General features: G+C 26.7%; 1 protein-coding gene across 2 annotated transcripts in view; it reads right to left on the bottom strand.

Moving 5' to 3' along the window:
* Nucleotides 1–2,878: 2,878 nt before the first annotated feature.
* The window catches only part of LOC129971596 (uncharacterized), an 84,273-nt gene continuing 65,722 nt past the window's right edge, over nucleotides 2,879–21,429 (bottom strand). For both annotated transcript variants that reach the window (XM_056085510.1, XM_056085511.1), the window contains 7 exons: nucleotides 17,175–17,516; nucleotides 16,086–16,349; nucleotides 14,027–14,278; nucleotides 6,065–6,800; nucleotides 4,571–4,652; nucleotides 4,333–4,411; nucleotides 2,879–3,386 (listed from right to left, as the gene is read on the bottom strand). In XM_056085510.1, the coding sequence (XP_055941485.1) occupies nucleotides 3,354–3,386; nucleotides 4,333–4,411; nucleotides 4,571–4,652; nucleotides 6,065–6,800; nucleotides 14,027–14,278; nucleotides 16,086–16,349; nucleotides 17,175–17,516 (1,788 nt within the window). In that variant the 3' untranslated portion in view covers nucleotides 2,879–3,353. The remainder of the gene's footprint in view (nucleotides 3,387–4,332; nucleotides 4,412–4,570; nucleotides 4,653–6,064; nucleotides 6,801–14,026; nucleotides 14,279–16,085; nucleotides 16,350–17,174; nucleotides 17,517–21,429) is intronic.

The following is a 21,429-nucleotide window of genomic DNA, read 5'->3' as shown; positions in this document are numbered from 1 at the left end:
ACACTTCTCTAAGAGCAACATATAGAATATTTAAAGACAGTCCAGCTAAATGTGCTTATTACCTCAAAGTTACAGGGTCTTTTGAATTTCCATTGAAATTTTTTTCTATATGAGGGTTAGAAAACGTCAGAATTTCTAAAAATTTTTTTAGAGAGCTAATTAGAATTTCTAAAAAATTTTTATATATTTGAGCCAGTTGCATTTTTCTTAAATGAAGATCTGCTCATTCAAATTCCAGATAACAAGTAAAGAGAATTTTTTTTTTCTGTATGTAAATATTAACTTTATTTTGATATAATTTTTATATACTTTTATTTTAATATTATAAACAGATTGCATTATAACTAGCACATTAGTGCTATTCTTGCATTTCCTTGTATCTTGCATATACAAACAGGGATTTTTTTCCCCTAGATTTGAGTGGCAACTGTGCTATATACCAAAATCACTTTACAGATATCAATATAAAATTCTTGTTACTGACTGTTATAAACATTCTTTGCATTTCAAATTATTTATCTTTAATTAACTATATTGCATTATGACTTTTATATCAGAGTGTATGTACGTTAAAAGACAGCCTCAATATAAGAAACAAAAAACAAATACAATGAGGTAGAAAAAGTGCAGTTAGCAATAAATATGGAGACATCACATGGTTTATAGATTTTTTTTTCCCCTTCTGAAAATTTTACTGTTTTATACACTCTTGAAAAAAATTCTTGAAAGCCTCAATTATTATTAGTAATATTATTTCTCAATTTTAATTTTTAATCTTAATTATGAATTGGAAGAATTTTTTGAGATTATCTTTCATTACATGCAAATTATTAGATTTTCCATTGAACTACTATTTATAAAATATTAATGATAATACTCATTTTTATAATTAAATTAGAGTACTTTCACAAATTTTACTACGCCAAAATTCAAAAGCTTATAAAATTTATTTATTGTTACAGCCAAAAATATTTTCTTCAAAAAATAAATCAAAAATTAAATATTTGTTTAATATTTCAGTATCAAAAGCAAATTAGTAATTTCAAAGAACTTTTGGATTAAAATAACAGAATTCAATACTTATTAAGTTTACGACAATTGAAATTTTATTTTGTGCATATGATGTAAGTGATTATAAAATGGTAATTTTAAATTTTACAAAGTAATTACTTAATCAAAATTCCAAAAGCTCTTTTAATTAAAAAAAATATAATAAATTGAAAATCCACATTAAACTTGAATTATGTCATATTCTTAACATCTATATTAATAATCATCATAGAATTTCATTCGACAATATATGCATGCGAAAATTAATATTCGCAATAAAATCAAGTAAAAACAAAAAAAATGAACAATACAAACATTATACAGCAAAAACTATGAAAATCAAATTAGTGTATTCATATATTTTATGATTGGATCACCAACAACTCTTGCAGGATACACATGCACAAAAGTATAAATATGAACTGAATGTATAATTTCTTAATGTGAATTAATTAACAAACACTTTAATTAACATTTGTAAAATATTTTCACTTTAATGACAAATTAACGTGCTTTACACATAAGAGAATAATGTAAAACGTTTGTCTTGCAGAAGTTTTTAATCAATTAGGGATAGATATTTGATAAAGGTAAAAAATGCTCATATTTTAATATATTAAATATTAAGAAAATTTCAAAAATGAAGAAATAAAACTTTAAAATCGAATGAAATAAAGGAAAATAACAAAATAGACCAAATATACAAGATTAAAAGTATTTCATAGTTATTAAAGACAAAATAAACAAGAAAATAGTCTATTAACAAATGTTACTGATTTATTTCAAATTTATATATTTTATAAGAAATTAATGATTATGGTAACCTGCTGTAATAATTTATTTTAAAAGTGAATCTGTTTTAAGGAACTTGTATCTAAAAAAAAAAGTGATACAAATGTTTAAATTTAAAAGAATCAATAAAATGACATTTCAGCTACACAGTATAAGTTCATGAACTGAATAGTATAATTTTATATGCATTACAGTAAAAAAATTATATATTTTATTTCTATATATAAAAGTAATATAATAAAGCTCCTTTATATGAAGTTAGTTAATAGAACATTTCCATCACTAAATGAAATTAATTTATATAAAATTGAATAACATATAATTTTCACAGAAATTTGCTTGATTAAATTTCAATATAAGAAGTATGCAAATATAAATATTGCAAACACTTTGTATTATTTTTTTCCCCATTCAAAACATTAGATATGTAAATTTTTGAAAAATTAGAATAAACTCATGCATATTTTACTGATTTTGTGATGTTCTTAATTAAAAGAAATTATTGATAAAGATTAAAGTATTAATTCTGAAATATTAAAAAAAAAAAATAAGATTCAAATACTTTTATAAGAAAAAAAATTAAGTTATGATTCTCTTATATATTAATTAAATACATTTATGCAATACAATATCATTTGATTAAAAATTAGACTTTTAAGTATTTTTTTAAATACATTGCATAAATATTTATTTTTAATTATAGAATAAAATTAATGTACACAAATGTAAAATTACAGAAACAGAAAATACAATGGAAAGAACATATGCTCAGCATATAATATATAATATGAAAATTACTTAATAGTTAGACAGAAATATTATAGAAATGTGTCAAATAATGAGAAGTACAGGCAGGTACTACTAGAGATTAAAAAAAAAATATTTAAAATCTCTACACTGCAATGAAGTATTCTAAAAATGAGTCTATTTTAAGGAATTAATAACGAAAATTTTTTTCTGATATAAATTATTGAAGTTTAAAAACTGAAAAGAATGGTGTTTTACTTATGACAGTACGAATAAACATAATAAAAAGCACATTATTTTGTCTTTTATTATTAAAATTACAATTCATCTTTCCAATATCAGAAATGTACTGCAGTATATTTCCTCATGTTTGTTTTGATATGACAAACTTCACAGAAATTTCGTATAGAAAAATTTTAAATAATAAAAAAATGTAGCATTAGACATCCCCCACTCCCATTAGAGAGCACTGAATTCTCTGTAAGACCAACATACTCAAGAAGTACAGACAATTTGAAGTTCTTTACAGACAAATTCACTGGTTTGCCAAAATTTTATATATATGAAATTAATGGCAAAAGATTAAGCAAAGCTGCTTATGATCATACACATAATATTTAGTAAAATAATAATAATAATTTTCATACATTTAAAAAATTATAATATTTATACATTTTTATAGAAAATATGTTTTAAAACAAACCTAAAAATTAATTTATACACATGAATAAGTATTTTAACACAGTTATAAAAATATTCACTTCTCAGTCCGAGTCGGTAGCCTCTCGTTCACGCCACTATACGGAATAAGGGGGAAAAACATGTTATCAAAGTTTTTCATAAGGACAAATAATATGTAACATCTAAAACACACACATTTAAAACTTTTTTCCTTGGGTATAATGTGGGGGGGGGAAGTGGATTATTATGCTTGACCAGTGTTCATAAAAAATTACATGACAAAGCAAATGGTCTTATTTCATTTAAACTGTTAAAATAATATATCATGATAAAATTTTTTTACATATGAAGTATATAAAGAGAAACTATAGTAATGTTGAAATTTGATCACAAGATTTCAATAATCTTCACATTATACACTTCCTTGAACTTGAAAAATCATTTTTGAAACAACAAATATGTCACATTTTGGAAATGTACAGATTTAGTTCAAAGGAAATCTTTCCCAAATATTGGGTTTTCTGTGAAACATTTTTATTTGTATTATATCTAATGTGGCATTTTAAAAAATGCACATAAGTAAATTTTATACAGTTTTAAATATAATTTTACATAAAACTGTAACCCTAAATTTTTTTTTTTTTAAAATTTCAATATCACAAGAAATAATAAAAAATATATAATTGCAGTTTTTCCAGTGAAAGCATTGTTCCAAAACATGCAAACAGCTCGATAATTGAGTTTTGCCCTTTATCTACTAAAAAGTAACATTTAAATTATGTGGATATCTTTGTGATATAATTATTTTCTCTGATAGTATTCAAAAGAAAACGAAGAATGTAGCTCTGATAGCAAGCAATAGTCAGCTAAAAGTAAAAATTAAAAATCTTTCATTATTAAATTAATTAAGTTATTTTAATTCATATAAAGAAAAGGCTTTTTTTTCCTTTCTTTATTTGGGCTAGGGTTATTCTCTGTGCCAAATCTTGTCTAAAGATGCAAAAAAGATTGAAAAATTAATGATATAATAATCCAATAAATAAAGAGTTACAAATTATTTACCTTTTTCCATTTCAATGTTTCATTACTGACAAAACTTTCATCCTTAACCTTTTTTTCACCACTGAATTTTAAAGGACTTCTGGAAATGAAAAGGAAATATATATATATATAAAGTTAATTGAAATAATTGAGACAACTTTTTACATTTCAAACACATTAGTTAGCAGCTAGAAGTCATATCACTGCAAAGTATTTTGCAGAATAAGAAGGAAGAATACAGTATGATCTGAATTCTTACTTTTTGGAATTCATTTGGTTAGAAGTCTTTACTCTTGTGCTGAATGGTTCTGTGTCTGAGGATTCAGAACTGCTTGACCCATCTGAAACGTTTGAATACAGCTAATTGAATAATTATCATCTTCACAAATTTAAGCTCATTGGAAATAGTTAAGTTTAATATATTTGTCACTCTATTAAATATTCTTTATCTTAATTTAAAAAATTATTGATATAAAATTCCTAAAATATGTAATTTTTTTTTTTTTTGAATAACTAGTATTAGAAATATTTTTGTGTTCATCTATTGCTCTACAAAAAAATTGGTTACTATGTTCCTAAATAGAGAAATTTCATTTGGCATATAATTTTAAAAAATCTATATTTTATAATAAATCCCTATTTTCTATATGTTTTATAATAAATCTATAATTATTATAAACACAACAATTTTCAGCATTTTATGATTCTGCAATGTAATTAAAGTTGCATTTGAAAAGAAGAGAAAAGCAAAACCAGTAATCTAAGAATTGATTATCACTTTAAATAAAAGAATAAAATGAAAATTAAGAAATTCTTGAGGAAATGGAAAAGAATAATGGTCACTAATTTTCCCTCTTTTCAAAAATCCTCAATAGAATAGGAATATACAAGTTTCTGGACAGAAATGTTCAATTTACTTTAAAATACAAACAATAAATAATAAACTCACAGATAAGACAGATCATAAAAATTAAAGAAATTTGTTAAATAGTATTATGTTTTATAGGTTTCAGCTTCTATTAATTTCATCAATTCTTTTCATTACTAAATCAGCTTCTATTAATTTCATCAATTCTTTTCATTACTAAATCAAACATAAATAATCTGCTAAAGAATTAACAACATAATAACATAATGCAACATAAAAACATAAGCTAAAAGAAAAGAATGCCAAAAATCGAACTATGGCAAATGAAATATTCTCTTAACATTAGAACAGAAACTTTTCGAAAGGTACATACCAGAATTTTTACCATTCTAAAATGTAGAAAGAAATGTAGGTAACAGAAAGATAGGAAATCTGCTGTACTGATTGTTTATTTTTCTATAACTTTCAACAATAGCCTTAATTTTTCAGCAAATAAATACGTTAAATGTTCATTTTAAAATCTGATTATTTTAAATTTCACACAAGTGTGTTACGAATTCAACGGAAATGACATCTATAGTTTTTATTCACTGCCCTTACACTTAGAAATTCTTATGCTAACTTCATCATCGAAATTATGATTTATATTTAAAAAGAAAAAAGCACAGACCTATCAAACATGACATATACATAAAATTGGATGAAGAGAAAAAAAAGAGAGATTCAATTCAAAAATAAGTATATCCAAAGCACCAATGGTTAAAAAAAGGGAAAAAAATGACCTTTTCGTTATTTCGATAAAAAACAATACCACCAATTTGGATTAAGACAAATAACTGAACCTATTGAGAAAAAATTTAGATATATTTATCATAAAATACATACTTTTAAGAGCTGAAGTAAGTTTTTCCTGTTGATTCATTTTATTTCCAATTGCTTCATCTGAACCCTTTATACTTTTACGTAAAAACTGGATATAGCCATTAAGATTAGAATCTTTATGATTCAAATCCTCTTCATAACTCTGACTTCTAAATTTTCTCTCTTCTAAATCTTCATAACTCTTTTGTCTCACATTATCTCTTTGATGTTTGTCACTAAACTTTAAATTATCAAGATGATAATGACTTAACTTCTCTTCCTGTGGATTAATACTACCATGTACATTAACAAAATATTCATCATCAGCATCATAAAAAATGTCATCTGAATTTGAATGAGTGTCATTCTCATCTTCCTTGTTCTGATTATTTTTAATGGGCTGCAAAAAATCATTTCCAAAAGTTTCATCATTCTTTGCATCATAATCTGTATCTTGGATGCTTGAATCTAATGCTTTATATTCAATATTTTCAACTGCTTTAGAGGAAGCATCATCTTTAGTTTTATTGTTTAATGCTTTATGGTCAATATTTTCAACGGCATTAGAGGGAGTATCATCTTCAGTTTTACTGTCATAATTACTATTCAAAGTTTTCAAAAGAGGACTTCTAAATGTTTTATTATTATTTGAATTATATTCTGTGTTCCAAATCATTGGCAAATTCAGGCTTAATATATTAGTATCAGCAGTTTCATGAAATTTAGAAAGTTCACTTTTGTTGTTTTCATCAGATGTGATCTGTAATTGAACAAGGAAACAAACTGTGAGTGGTTTGATGCAGAAAATGCCAATAAGAACTTTATTAACAAGTAAAGAAAAAGTAAACATGAAAACGGACACACAAAAAATAAAAAAAAACAAGGTAAAAGATAAAAGACATTGCATAAAATGTTAGATATAAAAATAAAATTTTAATCATAAATAATAACAAAAAAAAACTTACATATACAATTTAATAATAACAATTAAGAAATAATATAAAATACACAGAAATTTATCCATTAGTATAGCAGAAACTCTGCATTGACAACCCAGAAAATTAGGTGATAATAACACTGCCAGTTAATGATATTCATACTTTATGGGTATGCCACTTTCTCATGTACTATAAATGTACAGAGCAATAGTTTTTATTTGACTATAATCAATTATACTACAATGAAAGATATTGCAAATAAGTTTTTAAAAATTTATGAAGAGTTTTTTTTTTTTTATGTATAAGATAAGGAAACTTTAAAAATATATATATGCGCTCCAAAGTGAAATAATGAAAAGACTGCACTATTGAAGATTTAAAAAAAAAAAAAAAATTAGGACATATATGTTGACAGCTACATTGGATATCTTTGTGCAATAGTCACATGCTTACTACTATTCAACTACATTAAAAAAAGGGTTCCATTCAAATCTGGAAAAAAATTCTGTGTTTACCCTTACCATATATATACGAACACCCCTCATATGCTAGTTATAATGGAATAACAATACTCCAAAGTTTTATTGAGCGATGAAAGCAATATTCTTCAATAAATGTGGATTTAAACAAGATGCAGTTTTTAAAACAGTAAAATTTTTGAATATATGTTCTATAATATTTTTCACAAATACAAAACACGCTGCCAAACAGACTTTTCTTCAATTTCAATAGCTCCATTAGTAATCAAGTAACTTATAGCTTTTAGTTCAATATCATTATTTTTTTGTAACCTTAGTTTCTTAGGATCATTAAAGCTCTATCAAAAATAAGAGTCTAATTTTTTCTTTATCCGATTCTGTTTCTTTAGATAGTGTTTTCGTAAATTTTTTTAATAAAATCCCATAAAAAATGGTTAAAGAATATTAGTAATATTAGAGAAGTTAATTTTAGAATCAATTTATCCTGGTAAGCATTTATAATATCACTTGTGTCAGATACAGGAAAATGTTTCCTTTTTTAAAAAACTAAAATCTATATATTTCTTTGTATTGTCAAAATACTTTAAAGTACACACCGATATTTTCTACTAGGAAAAAACTTCAATGAAAATTCTGAAGAACCAGTAATTTCTAGGAAATCAGCACGTCTAGCAGGACTACCTTTAAATATTCTATACATTGCTTTTAGAATAACATCAGCTTTCAAATCATATTTATGTTTATATTGAAATGCACAATGAATATGCTGCCCCAAAGCACCCAATCTAAAACTTTACAGTCATGTTTGTATGGAAATTCTTCTTGGACATATTTTAAAAATTTTAAATTTACATTTGGTCTATCCATACTAATTTGTAAAAAGTAACCATATGTCCAAACAGTACTATGCATTAAAAATATTGAATTCTGATATCTTCTGGAAATTTTATTGGTTGATTCAAACCATATCATGCAGTAAGATACATTTGATATTTTTAAGAAAGGTTCAAAACTTCATCAAAGCATATTACAATATTTTTTAAAGACCTCTTAAGAGATATTTGAAAAATGGAGCTAATCTATAACAAATAATGCATAACATTTTTGCACTACCTAAAGTACATTTTTTTGGCTGTGAAATATATTTTAGGAAACAAATATGAAAATATTTTTGTCATTGAATGAATTAAAGAAGAATATGATAAGACAAGTTTTAAAGCACATAAAAGCTCAGCTTTAATTATTCTTCTTTAACTAAAAAGTTCGAAATCGGCTTATTCTTGGACATCAAATTTGATGTTTTTAGACTTAGCATATCTTCTACTGTATTCCTTTTAGACACAAAGTCCAATATCAATGGCAACTTTTTTGAACCAACATGAAATTTTGTATGTTTTTCGCTTTTGGTATGACTACTAAGTGACATTTTTCCCATATTAGTTATGATTATTATCTTCTTACAAAACGTGCAGCACACAGCAAGATGTTTTCACACAACTTATCTCGGAAATTCAAGCAAAATCAGGTTTAATATTTTTATCCATCCAATCTGTATTAAATACGGATTTTAAGTAGCTCATTGGTTTAAAAAAATTCTCTAATCTACTATGAATAATAAGTCAACCATCTAACTCTCCGACCTGCCACGAAGGCACACGGATTTAAACCATAAAAATTGAATGACCAGACCGCTGCAACAGCAACAATGGCGGGAACTGTGGTTGAGTTCTAAGGGCCGTCACCGGCCACGGTACAACCTTCCCCGAAGGAAATACGTCCTGTCATCGATGGGAGGAATCGGATCCCCCACCTATTAGCGTACCCTTCAGGGTGGCGAGATCCAACCACCATTCTGGAAGCATCTCATCCTCATTTCGAGGTGCCCCCCTGGGGGTTTACTATGAATAATAAGTAAACCATTCAATAAACTCAACTGTAAGTGATTAAACATCACTGCAATGCTTCTACATATTGAATACTGCAATTCCTACCAAAGCAATTTATTCTATTTTCTTTTATAGCAATCCCATACATTCCCATTAGCTACAATCCAGGAACCTCATGGAAAGAAAACTGTTGCTAAAACTGAAATCAAACTGATCCATACAAAAAAAAAAAAAAAAAAAAAAAAGGGGAACGAGTAGAAAAGGGGCTTATTTCCATTTCCCTATACCCCCTCTCATCTCATGTTTTTAAATAGAAAGAAGCAAATAATAATAATAATAATTTGGCTAGATAAGCCACTATTCATGTTTCCTCTTCTTTACATCAGCTTTAAAAATATGTATCTCAGAGTCATAGCAATTTGGGAGGAGAAGGCAAATATAGACATCTAGGGTGTCAATCTTAGGAAATTGTCATGGAAACATACCATAAATGTATACAGGGCTAAAAAGTAAACAAGAAATTCCACAACAAATAATGATATGCTGAAGGAATAGTTGAATGTGTTAATGAATGAGGGGAAAAAATTATTCAATATCTTACACACCACTTAGCTTCACTATGCCACAGTCAAATCCTTTGCAATATTCTATCTCATAAAAAATTATGACATTTTTGTGATTCTAATGAAAAACTAAACTTCATGATAAAAAAAAGGGAAACATTTTTAGGAGGGAGAATAAAAAGAGAATACATTTACAAAATAAAGGAATATTTAAATATAGTATCAACTTGAAATACTTCCGAAAAAGGATATATTGATATAACTTATGCTACTAATAACTAAAAAACATTTAAGGAGCAGCAGTATGTTAAAAAGTTATTGAAACAGAAAAGGGAAGTTATTTATCTTTCAAATGGCTTAAAATAATTTTATAATCCAACATGTTTATCGGTATTATACAAAGGAGTCATAAATTTTTTTTCACTTGCTCATGTGGACTGAGAATGTAGCCTAAGAGTGAAGTAAAAAATGTGGCATGCTGTGGAATAAAAATGTTCAGAGCTGGTTAGACCTTTGTTAATGACAAAGTAAGAAATCCACGATATCATTCCTTTAACCCTAGAATGCTACTCATTCGTCTCTTGGACGAAGTCACTTACAAATGTTTTTCTCTGGGCGCCCCTAAAACAGGAAATGGGACGTACCCCTCAGTACCTTTATGTGACCTTGACTGCTACACGTGACCACATTCCTTGTTATCAAAACTTTTCAGCAAGTGCCACATTTGCAGCAATGTTCGTCTTGCAGACGAATGGTTAGCAGGCAAGTTAGCTTTTTAGATAAGGACTTAGTTTTATTTCTTTGCTATTGTTAAGATGTCAAAGCGTTTTCGCTCAGAAAATTTTTTGGGTAGACCTGATGCAATTCGGGAGGTATTAAAAGGACTAAGTGATGAAGAAATTTCTACTTTTTCTGATGAATCGGAAACTGAAGATTACATTGAAGTGAAAAACAGTGTTTTCACAGATAGTGACAGAGCTGAAATAGAAAATAATTTGCTTGAAAATAAAGTTGAAGAAGAGACAATGCTCGAGAAAAATACAGAAGTTGATAACATGAAGTTGAAATCGAAGTCTAAAAAACGAAAGCACAATGTTCCAGAAACAAGTGATATGGTTGGAAATATTCCAGAGTTTTTTAAGTCCTGCGACAAATCTATTGTATACCCTGGAAAAATTCATCTCACTGCTAAAGATAAGTCAAAATGGTCGTCTATTCCCAAATCAAGTAATAGGACAGTCTCACGCAACAGTATTCATTTCATTCAAGGACCAACGGACTCAGCAAAAGAACTTTTCACACCTTTAGATTCTTTTACTCATTTTTTTACTTCAGAAATATTGGAAATAATTGTTTTTCATACAAATTCTGAAATCAAAAGACAAAAAGAACGCTATGCTGAAAAACATTCTTCTTTTACGGAAACCTGCATTGATGAAATTAAAGCTTTATTGGGATTATTGGTTTTATCAGCGGCTATGAAAAATAATCATTTAGCAACAAATGAGTTATTTGAAACAACATTATGTGGTCAGCGGTACAGAGGTGGAATGAGTGAAGTGAGATTCCGTTTTCTGTTGAACTGCCTTCGTTTTGACTCAAAAGAAACCAGAGAAAGAAAGAAAGAAAGAAAGAAAAAAAAAAAAAGACAAATTTGCACCATTCAGAGAGATTTGGGAAAAATTTATCAGGCGTTGTACAAATTTTTATAAACCAGGATCATATCATATGTTACGATTGATGAGCAGTTAATAGCATTTTGTGGAAGATGTCCTTTTAAAATGTACATACCAAATAAGCCTGCAAAATATGGCATAAAAATAGTAATGCTCTGTGATGTAGGGACGAACTATATGATTAATGCCATACCTTATTAAGGAAAGAGCGTTGAAACCAAAGACATTCCATTGGAAAAGTATTTCATTGAAGAATTAACAAGACCCATTTAAGGGACTAACAGAAATGTTACGATGGACAATTGGTTTACATCGATACCTTTAGCAGATAATCTTTTAAAGAGCCCAATTAATTTATCAATTGTGGGAACTGTAAGAAAAAATAAAAAGGAAATTCCTCCAGAACTTTTACAGTTGCGTTCTAGAAGTGTCGGAACAGGAATGTATTGTTTTGACCAAGCCAAAACTCTACTGTCCTACAAGCCAAATAAGTGTTATCCTGCTTTCTACATTCCATGAAAAACCATATGTAAATAAAGTAAAAAAACTTGAAATAATAGAATTCTATAATTCCACAAAAGGAGCTGTTGACACATTGGACCAGATGTGTAGCAACATGTCATGCAGCAGGAAAGACATGTCAATGGCCTCTTTGTGTATTTTACGATATTATTAATATCAGTTTAATAAATTCACATTTTTTATATGGCCACAACATGACTAGAAAATCGGAAAAAGTGATGTCCAGAAAAAAAATTGCAGTAAAGTTAAGTGAAGATCTTCTTGCTCCATGGATGAAGAAGCGTTTGGATGCGCCTACTTTACCTCGTTTTACAAGAACAATTAATAGCGAACTTTTAAAAATAGACATGGTCTGTGAAACTCCGAAAACAAATGAAAGTAACAAAAGAAAAATTTGTGCATTTTGCCCTTACAAGCTGCGAAGAATGACCCGCTTCTTTTGTCAAAGTTGTACAAGAGCAATGTGCGGAGATCACCGTGCTAATGTTTGTAAAGATTGTTCTGAAAGTGAATAAATGATATTTTTTGCTTAAATGAAGTTTAAAAAGCCTAGAAACAGCTACAGGGAGTATATTTTTGTTTTATTTTGATTTTAACTTAGGTTTTAAAAGCGCCCATGCATACTTCGTCTGCCAGACGAATCGTTACCCTTCCCGTGAGTATATTAAAGGGTAGCATTCTAGGGTTAACAATATCTCTTTCTGAAAGGATATTTCAAGACGCTTGAGCATACGTATAAGACTTAGTGCATCATCTATTTCATAGCAATCAAAATTTTGAAAGATTGAAAAGATGTTTCAAGAAAAGCTATACCACACTTTTTGTCTTGACAAATACCTCAAAATTATCATGAAGAGTGGCATACACCATAGGTCCACTAATATGTTATTCACATATTTTCTAAATTTAAAATTTCTACCAAACTCAATTTTATCAATCATAAAAAGAATATCTTCCCCGAAAAAATGATTTTCAGAGATAATGTAAAATGGTTTAGGGTAGAGAAAATTCCACTCATACACTTTTAAGGATTATGTTATTTAAACATCCTTCATGAAAATTCATTCACATTAGCAAAATCAGGATGCAAGATCTGTTGGGATTGGGAAATCAACAATACATTTTCAGGAAAAAATGGAATACATAATGATATATTAAAAATAAATCATCAATTTAAAATGAAGAATATTAAAATTTTTCAAGAGTCAGGTTCAAATATTTAAATTTTTAACCAAAATCATAACAACTATTATTTCTCCATAGAGAGAAATAGCTGGAGAAATAGCATTCGATTCATGCTATTCTCCAGCTAGCATGAATGCTAGAGAAATAGTAATTGAATGAAATAGCAAAGGAGAGCTTTTTATCAAGTCTAAAGTTGATTTTCTTAAACTCACTAAATTGTCACTTATATTTCATTCTTTCAGATCTTCAACCACCAGCACACATATGATTAATGAGTAGAAGATCTCCACCACTGATCACTGAGTTTTAATATTATATTCTGAAAATTACTGATACTTCATTATGGATTATGACAATAAATAAATATTGAAACACCCTAATATCCAGGAACCAAATCTACTAAAAATCATACCTGTGTTAAAGTAGGTGACAAATGTGAGTTATTTTTAAATTGGAGACTAAATATAGTTTAAAATTGTGATGGGTATCTTTAATGACAGAAGTAAAATCATACTACAAAAAAAAAAAATGATTTAAGGGGGGAAAAAAAGAAGAATTTGTATTAAATTTAAGAGTAAATAATATTTTTAAAATGTCAAGTAACATTCAGATGTATCATGTGACTCTAATTTTTTAAATTTTTATAAACAAAAAACAATAAGAGAAAAACGCTTGGAAACATTGATGATATTTCATATAAAACTGAAATACACACTAAATATGATAAATTACTTTACCAGTTTCTGCAAAGACATTTCTTCAAAATCTTTATTGATCAGCGTTAAATCTGCTTCAGCATCTTTCTTTGAATGCATGATTCTTTTTTTCTCAGTTCGTTCAGCACCAACAGCCTTAATTTCCCTATTGATGTAGGGTTTAGAATATTCAATTGTGGAATTAGATTCTCCAGAAAATGTTTGAAAACAGTAAGAGCTACTTTTCTTTGTATCATGAGGGCTTTTCACATCACTTGATAAGATACCATCATTCTAAAAAAATGATTTTCAGATTAAATGCAATTATTTTCAATAAATAGTTATAACAAAAGATGACACTTTATTTACTTTATTTTTCATGAAGTTTTTATTGATCAGCAAAACACAGATTAAAGTTCATACTATGGAAATCCTAGATGTATATTACACAAAATTAACATTTATTTATATAAAAAAAATTATTACTAATACACTTCATGTCGTGAGCTAAAAAGAAATAAGATTAAAAACATACATTAAAATTAAAATAGAGTTTATCTTATGTTCTTTGAAATAAAATTATCAGAGAGAAAAAGCTGTGCACCAAGGTTTATCTTTCAGTATACATAGAAACATTTCTTTAAAAAAACTAAGGTTTTTTGTAAAAACAAAAGTAACAAAGTTTTGTTTAGTAATAAAATAAGCTATTGCTGACACCTTATCAAAATTGTAACTACACTTAAAAAAAAGGACAAGAAAAGTTAATAAAAAATTCTGTTTAATAATATAAAATTTAACTATGCAAAGCCTTTTCACAAAAGTATAAAAAATCATCGAAATAACAATACATAAAAGCACAGCGACAAAGTTAGAAATAAATTAATTATCTATATTACAATGTTACCATAAATAAAGGCACAAATTCAGTCTAATAAATTTCATAATATAACTCATACTGAAACTTCTGAATTGATTATACCAATATAATGTAATTTAAGTATAATTTCAGCTAAAATGCTTTTAGCAATACTATGATGAGATCTTGAAAGTGAAGTAATGATTATGGTACTCTGCATATCTAAAAAGGTATTGATAAAATACATTTAAGTAAAGAAAGGAGTTCAAATAACATTGTTGACTACAAAAAGAGTTTTAATTTTTCATTACATATACAGTGAGTTAAGTTATACAGAAGAAGCTGATTACTTTGAACATTTTTTAATTCACACATACCTAAACTTTTCTACCATCTACCAAATATTTTTTAATTTCTTACATTATAAATATTATTACTTTATTAAATTTACTTATCAATTTTTTTTCATTAAATCTTAAAATTAGACTAGACTTTGTAAAGACTAAAGTCCTTTTAAATGTAGAAGAACATATGGGAAAAAATTACATAATTCACTAATATAATGAAAATTGTATCAGTAAGGAAAAAGTTTAAGCATAATATCCGATTAATGTCCAGTGTTTTTACGAAAGTTATATTTCATTTCCTTGATAAAACCAAATGCATTTCATTGTTTTTTTGTTTGTTTAGTTTAAAATTCTATATATATTCATTTATTCTAAAAAATCAATATATATTCACAAAGTCTAAAAAGTCAATATATATTCACAAACTCTAAAACAATTTTCAACTGGCATATATTACCCAAATTCTAAAGCTAAAGTGTCATCATTTTAAAATGATTTTTGATTCATTTTCAAGATAATGCAAGGAATTGAAGTTAATCTTAATTAATTTCAATTAAAAAATCTTTTAGCAAATCAAAGTCTCCCTCTCAAAATATTAAATGTCTTAAATCTTTTCAATGTTTTTGATATCTTAAATTTTTAATTATTTTCCCCCAACAGAATTTAATTTTATTTTAAAGATTTTAACATAATTCAAAAGAAATTTTCAGAAATATTAATTGGTTAAAGCAATGACAACTGCTGAAAAAAATTCTGCAAGATTAATTATGACTTTAATCTAATTATAAGGTGATACAAGATTAGTGAAATGCACTGGAACTCATTAGTCTAAATAACCAACACTTGTTATTTTTCAAAGCTAAAGTTTTTAACATGCATCAGTTTAAAAGAAACTAACTTCCTTCCTGAAATTTGAAAAATTCTGTGAGTCATCATTAAATTTAGATGAGCTGAACTTGAATGCAGTGAAATGATCTTCCCCAGATTCATCTTTTTTAAATCCACAGTTAGTGCCAAATTCTTTATCAGATTTAACCTTGGAAGTTTCTGGACTTTCTCTCATTTGAGAATGCCTCTTCTGTCTGGGATTGCTAGACTGGTTTTCAGAAGCTTCACCAGTGTCTTGTGATGAGTAAAAGAAAAATTTGTCTTTGTCATTTGACTGAAACAAGTTAAACAATATTAATATTAAAAACAGAGACAAGTAAAAAAATATTCACTATTTGATCACATTAAATTGCCTATTAATTATTTGCATAATTTTAAACAGAATTATGTAATTTTTATAGCTATTATATATTATTATATCATGCTTTCCTTCCTTCTACCAAAAATTTGGAATTAAGAATGGATTTTTTTAAGGAAATTATTTTTATGAAAGCTGTTAATTTGGCCAAATTAAATACTGATGAACATAGTTAAACAAATCACTAGAAATGCAGTATTTAAAAATAATTATACTGATGGAAATAAAGATGATTGCTTTCAGTTGATGAAGCATATTAGTTGCAGCTTTGGCATGTTACCAAAAAAAAACCCAATTTTATCATTTCTAAGAAAATGCATATCATTGGATTATATACTTCCAATTTTCATTAAGATGTTTGCTTAAAGAAAATTGTTTGATAAATTACAGTTCAAAAACTATTAAAAAAATATAATAAAAGTTCTTATTCTAATTTCTGGTAGAATAAGATTCTTTATTGCAAATTTTTCTGAAAAATAAAAAAACAAAATTTTTATTTTTACTAAATAAAACAAATACACGTTTAAAGATCATATTCCACATTTCATTCATAAAACCCATTGTGCTTTTGAATTATGGTACTCTCAAATATACAAATATAATTAGCACCTTTTTTTTTTCAGACACAGGAGAATAAAAAATGTAGTGATTTTGTAAAATCATTAATAGTTGCAATATTTTCTTACAGTATATTTCATACAGAACAGGAATTCTATTAGTCATCAAAAATTATATTATTACCCGATTTTGGTGCACATTTTTTTCTTTTTTTCTATAATCAATACTTTCTCCAATTGATGCCTGGTTATTTCTTCTAGACTGTACTTCTTTAGACCCAGTATTTTCTTCTTTACTATTACTGGATCTGAATTCAAAATTTTCTCTTGATGATACTTGCTTATTCTTTCTATACTGTATTTCTCTCCACTCATCATTTTCTTCTCTGGTATTTTTGGGTCTAGCACCCAAACCAGATATATGAGAAATCGGAGATGCATTTGCTGCAGCAATGGCAAGCTTATGGTCATTTTCATTTTCTTCATTAGATTTAGGATAACTTATTAAATCAGGGCGGCAACCAGACTAAAAAAATATAATTAATACAAGTAAATAAATATAAATTTCATGCCCAGTAATAATGGAAATATGTAAAATTACATTTTTTTTTTACATTACATACATTTTTATGATAAATATGCAGTAACAAAGCTAACAATATAATATTTACAAACAATTATTAGTGAAGAAGAAAAAAAAATAATAAAGTGTCAAAATAATAAAAAGAGATGGTAGGAAATGTGAATGAAATAAATGATTTATTCAACTGTTTTACATATTCCCTTCTTATAGATAATTTATCTGATATAATTGCATTAACTTCAAACAGACCTTGAAGCCAGAACATAATTAATCAGCATAAAATTGTATATGATCTTTGTTAAAATCCAGCATAAAAATTTGTAATAGAGTGTGAATTCACAGTCCCCAAACTAATTTTTATTCATGCTTAATTTAAAAATCAATTAATTTAGGTTTAAAAAATAAAAATATAAAACGTGGCTGATTTTCTAGACAGAAGTTGGGTTTTGCGTTTTTTATCATGAACCAAATTGGCCGAGAATATTTTTCATCCACCATTACGAATGGTGATGCAAAATTGTATTCTGTGTGTGTGTGTGTATCTTAATATATACAAATTACGTGTCACGTTGTTTGTCCGCTATGGACTCCTAAACTACTTAACCGATTTTAATCAAATTTGCACACCGTGTGCAGTTTGATCTAACTTAAAAGATAGGATAGCCCTTTTTTTGAATTTTTAATTAGAATTTTAATTATTAATTAAAAACTATCTTTCCCGCCAAAAAAATCTTTTCATTTTCCCCACCGCCAAATGAGTACCGCTTCAGCTTTTTTTCCCAACAGTCGTGAGGCTAGGCTTAAGATTTTTCGGCTGATTATTTGAAACGATTCTATTTATTTTCTTAATGTTTGATGCATTTAAAATTAAACATTGTTAATTAATCGATCTTTCAGATTCATTCTTAAGTACTTTTGAGTTAAAATAAAACAGAATAAAGGAAATTAAAAATTTCTAATCTGCATAGCGTTACACCAACTGGCGTAGAAAAACTCACGCATTTGCGTTACCGTAACTGGCGTTGAAAATTCACGCATGCGCATTGTGTTCTAATTGTTGACATGACAACCATTATCAACGGATGATTTAAATTATTTTTAGGTTAGTTGCATGTTTTTGTAATTAAATTGTATTTATGTTAGTTATATATTTTTTGTATACGCTTATAGTTTTAAGTACATCGTTTTTTTAGTTTTTTTTTAACCTGTTTTCAACCGATTATTTTAAACGATTTGTTTTATTTTCTTAGCGTTTAATGCATTTAAAATTAAACATTGTTAATTAATCGTTCTGGTCATAATGAATCTGAGAATATTTTGTTGACAAATTCTTGAAATATTACATAAATTAAGAAAGATATTCTTTAATGCCCATAAAGTTTAAACGCTCAGTGACTGTTTTCAGAAATCATATTACAAAAAAATACTTTGTTTCAGTAAAAAATATTATTATATTAATTGCAGATTAATCCTTTCCACTTTAATTTATAGTATAAATTCTACGGGAACTAACAGAAAATTAGAGAGATACATATTACGTTATGACTGAAGGTGTTTATAATATTATGAGAGAATTATATGACTATCAAAATTTGAAGTTTTAAAATATTTTGATGAAGAAGCTATTAAAGTAGGAATTGCATAAAATATTTAATTATTAAAATTTTAACGAACATTAAGATTGGCAAATCGGCTGGTCGCCAAAGGCGGCTAGTATATATATATATTTCCTAAACTTAATTCAAATTTTAATTTCTGAATTTCTGTTTTAATTAACCCATATTATTTTATTCTAAAATGTTCTCTTTGGATTATTTTTAATACCCATACTAAAAAAATTCAAGATTTGTACATCTCCGACACTCAGAGCAAAAGTATAAAAATCCCTAACATTTACGAACATGTTTTCAAAGATACCTAAAATTCCCTTTTCTAAATCTACACATGTCTATGAAATCCTTATAAGAATCCCATAGGAATATCATAGCTTCTCCTCTGTACAAATTATGCCTCCAGTAATGAAATAAATTTGAAGTTAAAATTTCAAATGTTTCTTTTCAGCCATGCATCTGCAAAATTATGTTAATGTATATATACATATAAATATGCATAATAACTATGCACTTGCAGATTGTCTGATGTATTGAAAAACAAAGATAGCACAGTGATAACTTAGTGAGAGGAATGTTCACTTGTATATTTAAAAAACAAAACAAAAAAAAAACTTTAAGAATGCTGAAAATAAATTTAATCAAGTATAGTAAGAAACAAGAGGAACATAATATATGAATCAAGAAAAGAGAAAAAAAGAAAAGAAAGGCTCAGAATGCTTTTGTTTTGAATGTGACAAAATAAGAATATGATAGTTTTTTTAACTATAATTTTATTAGTGCTTATAAATCTGGAAACACTAAGAATATAAAATAGATGTCAATTATTTATGCAGTTTGGACAGGTAAAACTGGTCTAGAGGGTCATGTGGAATGTATAGCAGTAATGGAAAAATAGAATTATCTTTTTCTGGAACCATCTGAATATTTGAAATGCCTAAAAGCAAGATTCAAATTCAATATGAAGTGATTTGAAGGAGATAATGTTTGTTTGAGGAAATTCTGTAACCAGTGGAAATTAAATGTATATATGAACAATTTGGATTCAAAGTAGTACCAATATCAATTAGTATATTATTTAGCAATATATGTATTTGGTATGAATAAACCAAATGTGTTTGATTGATTTAAATAAAAATTCTCTGAAAGAACTTAAAAGCATTTTTATTTGACTTTTTAAAATATTACATATTTGATGTTTCCCAGTATTAATTTCATGAATAATTTATATGAAGAAAACTATTTTTTGACATCTAGATATTAAAAATTATTTTTTCAATAATAATTGTTTTAATATAAGAACCCAAAGATTTTCTTTTCAATAGCATTGATTTTATAATCATGTCATTTACACATTTTTTTTTAAAACATTCCATTTTTAATTATACACATCATAACTTGTAAACAAAGATATATACTGTCTGTCCACAACAAGAACACTGCTAGACAATCGTCTATGTTTACGGCGGGCGTTATAGAAACAGGTTACTGTAGGAAGAATTCATTTCACAAAGGTAGAAATTCATTAAAAGTTTCTTACATTGGCACATTTAGCGCAGAATTGGCGATATTTGGTATTATTGCATTTAATTCTTGAAAAAAAATTTAAAAAAAGATTCACTAAGCTGAAAATCATTTGCATACTCGGAATATTGAAAATATCTGATATTCTTGTCATATGAATACAAAGAATAAAACAAATCAAATAGAAAAACTGAATAAATATTTGTATGTCTAACATTGCACAAGAAGAAAAAAAAAAAAAAAAATTAAGAAGTAAAATCATGCATGACAAAACATCAATCGTCTTCATTTCATTTGTTTTAAATTTATATAAGTTATTAATATCAAATTCTTCGCAGCAAATGTGAGGTAATCTGTCTAATTTAACATAAAAATTATAACATAATTAATGGTAATTATTTCATAATTTTTATAAAAGGTTGCATTTATTCTATTATAAAGTAAAATGTTCATTGTTAAATATGCTTGAAACCTTTCCAAATTTATATTGATTTATTTTTCAGATGTATATACTATTTCCCGAAATACAAAATTAACGATTACCATACTATCACTTTTCAGATTTTTAAAAATCAAATTTTGATTTGTAACTTATTTTCAATATGTACAAGCTTTTTACAGCATAATTAATTTCGCAAAGTTTATATGTAAAAGTATTCTGAATTTTAAGATAATTCAAGTGTTCATTCATGCACATGCCAGATGTCCCGAAGTTAAAGGTA

Source organism: Argiope bruennichi, chromosome 6 (genome assembly GCF_947563725.1).
Source record: "Argiope bruennichi chromosome 6, qqArgBrue1.1, whole genome shotgun sequence".
Classification (NCBI taxonomy): domain Eukaryota; kingdom Metazoa; phylum Arthropoda; class Arachnida; order Araneae; family Araneidae; genus Argiope; species Argiope bruennichi.
This window is presented reverse-complemented; position numbering and strand designations above follow the sequence as displayed.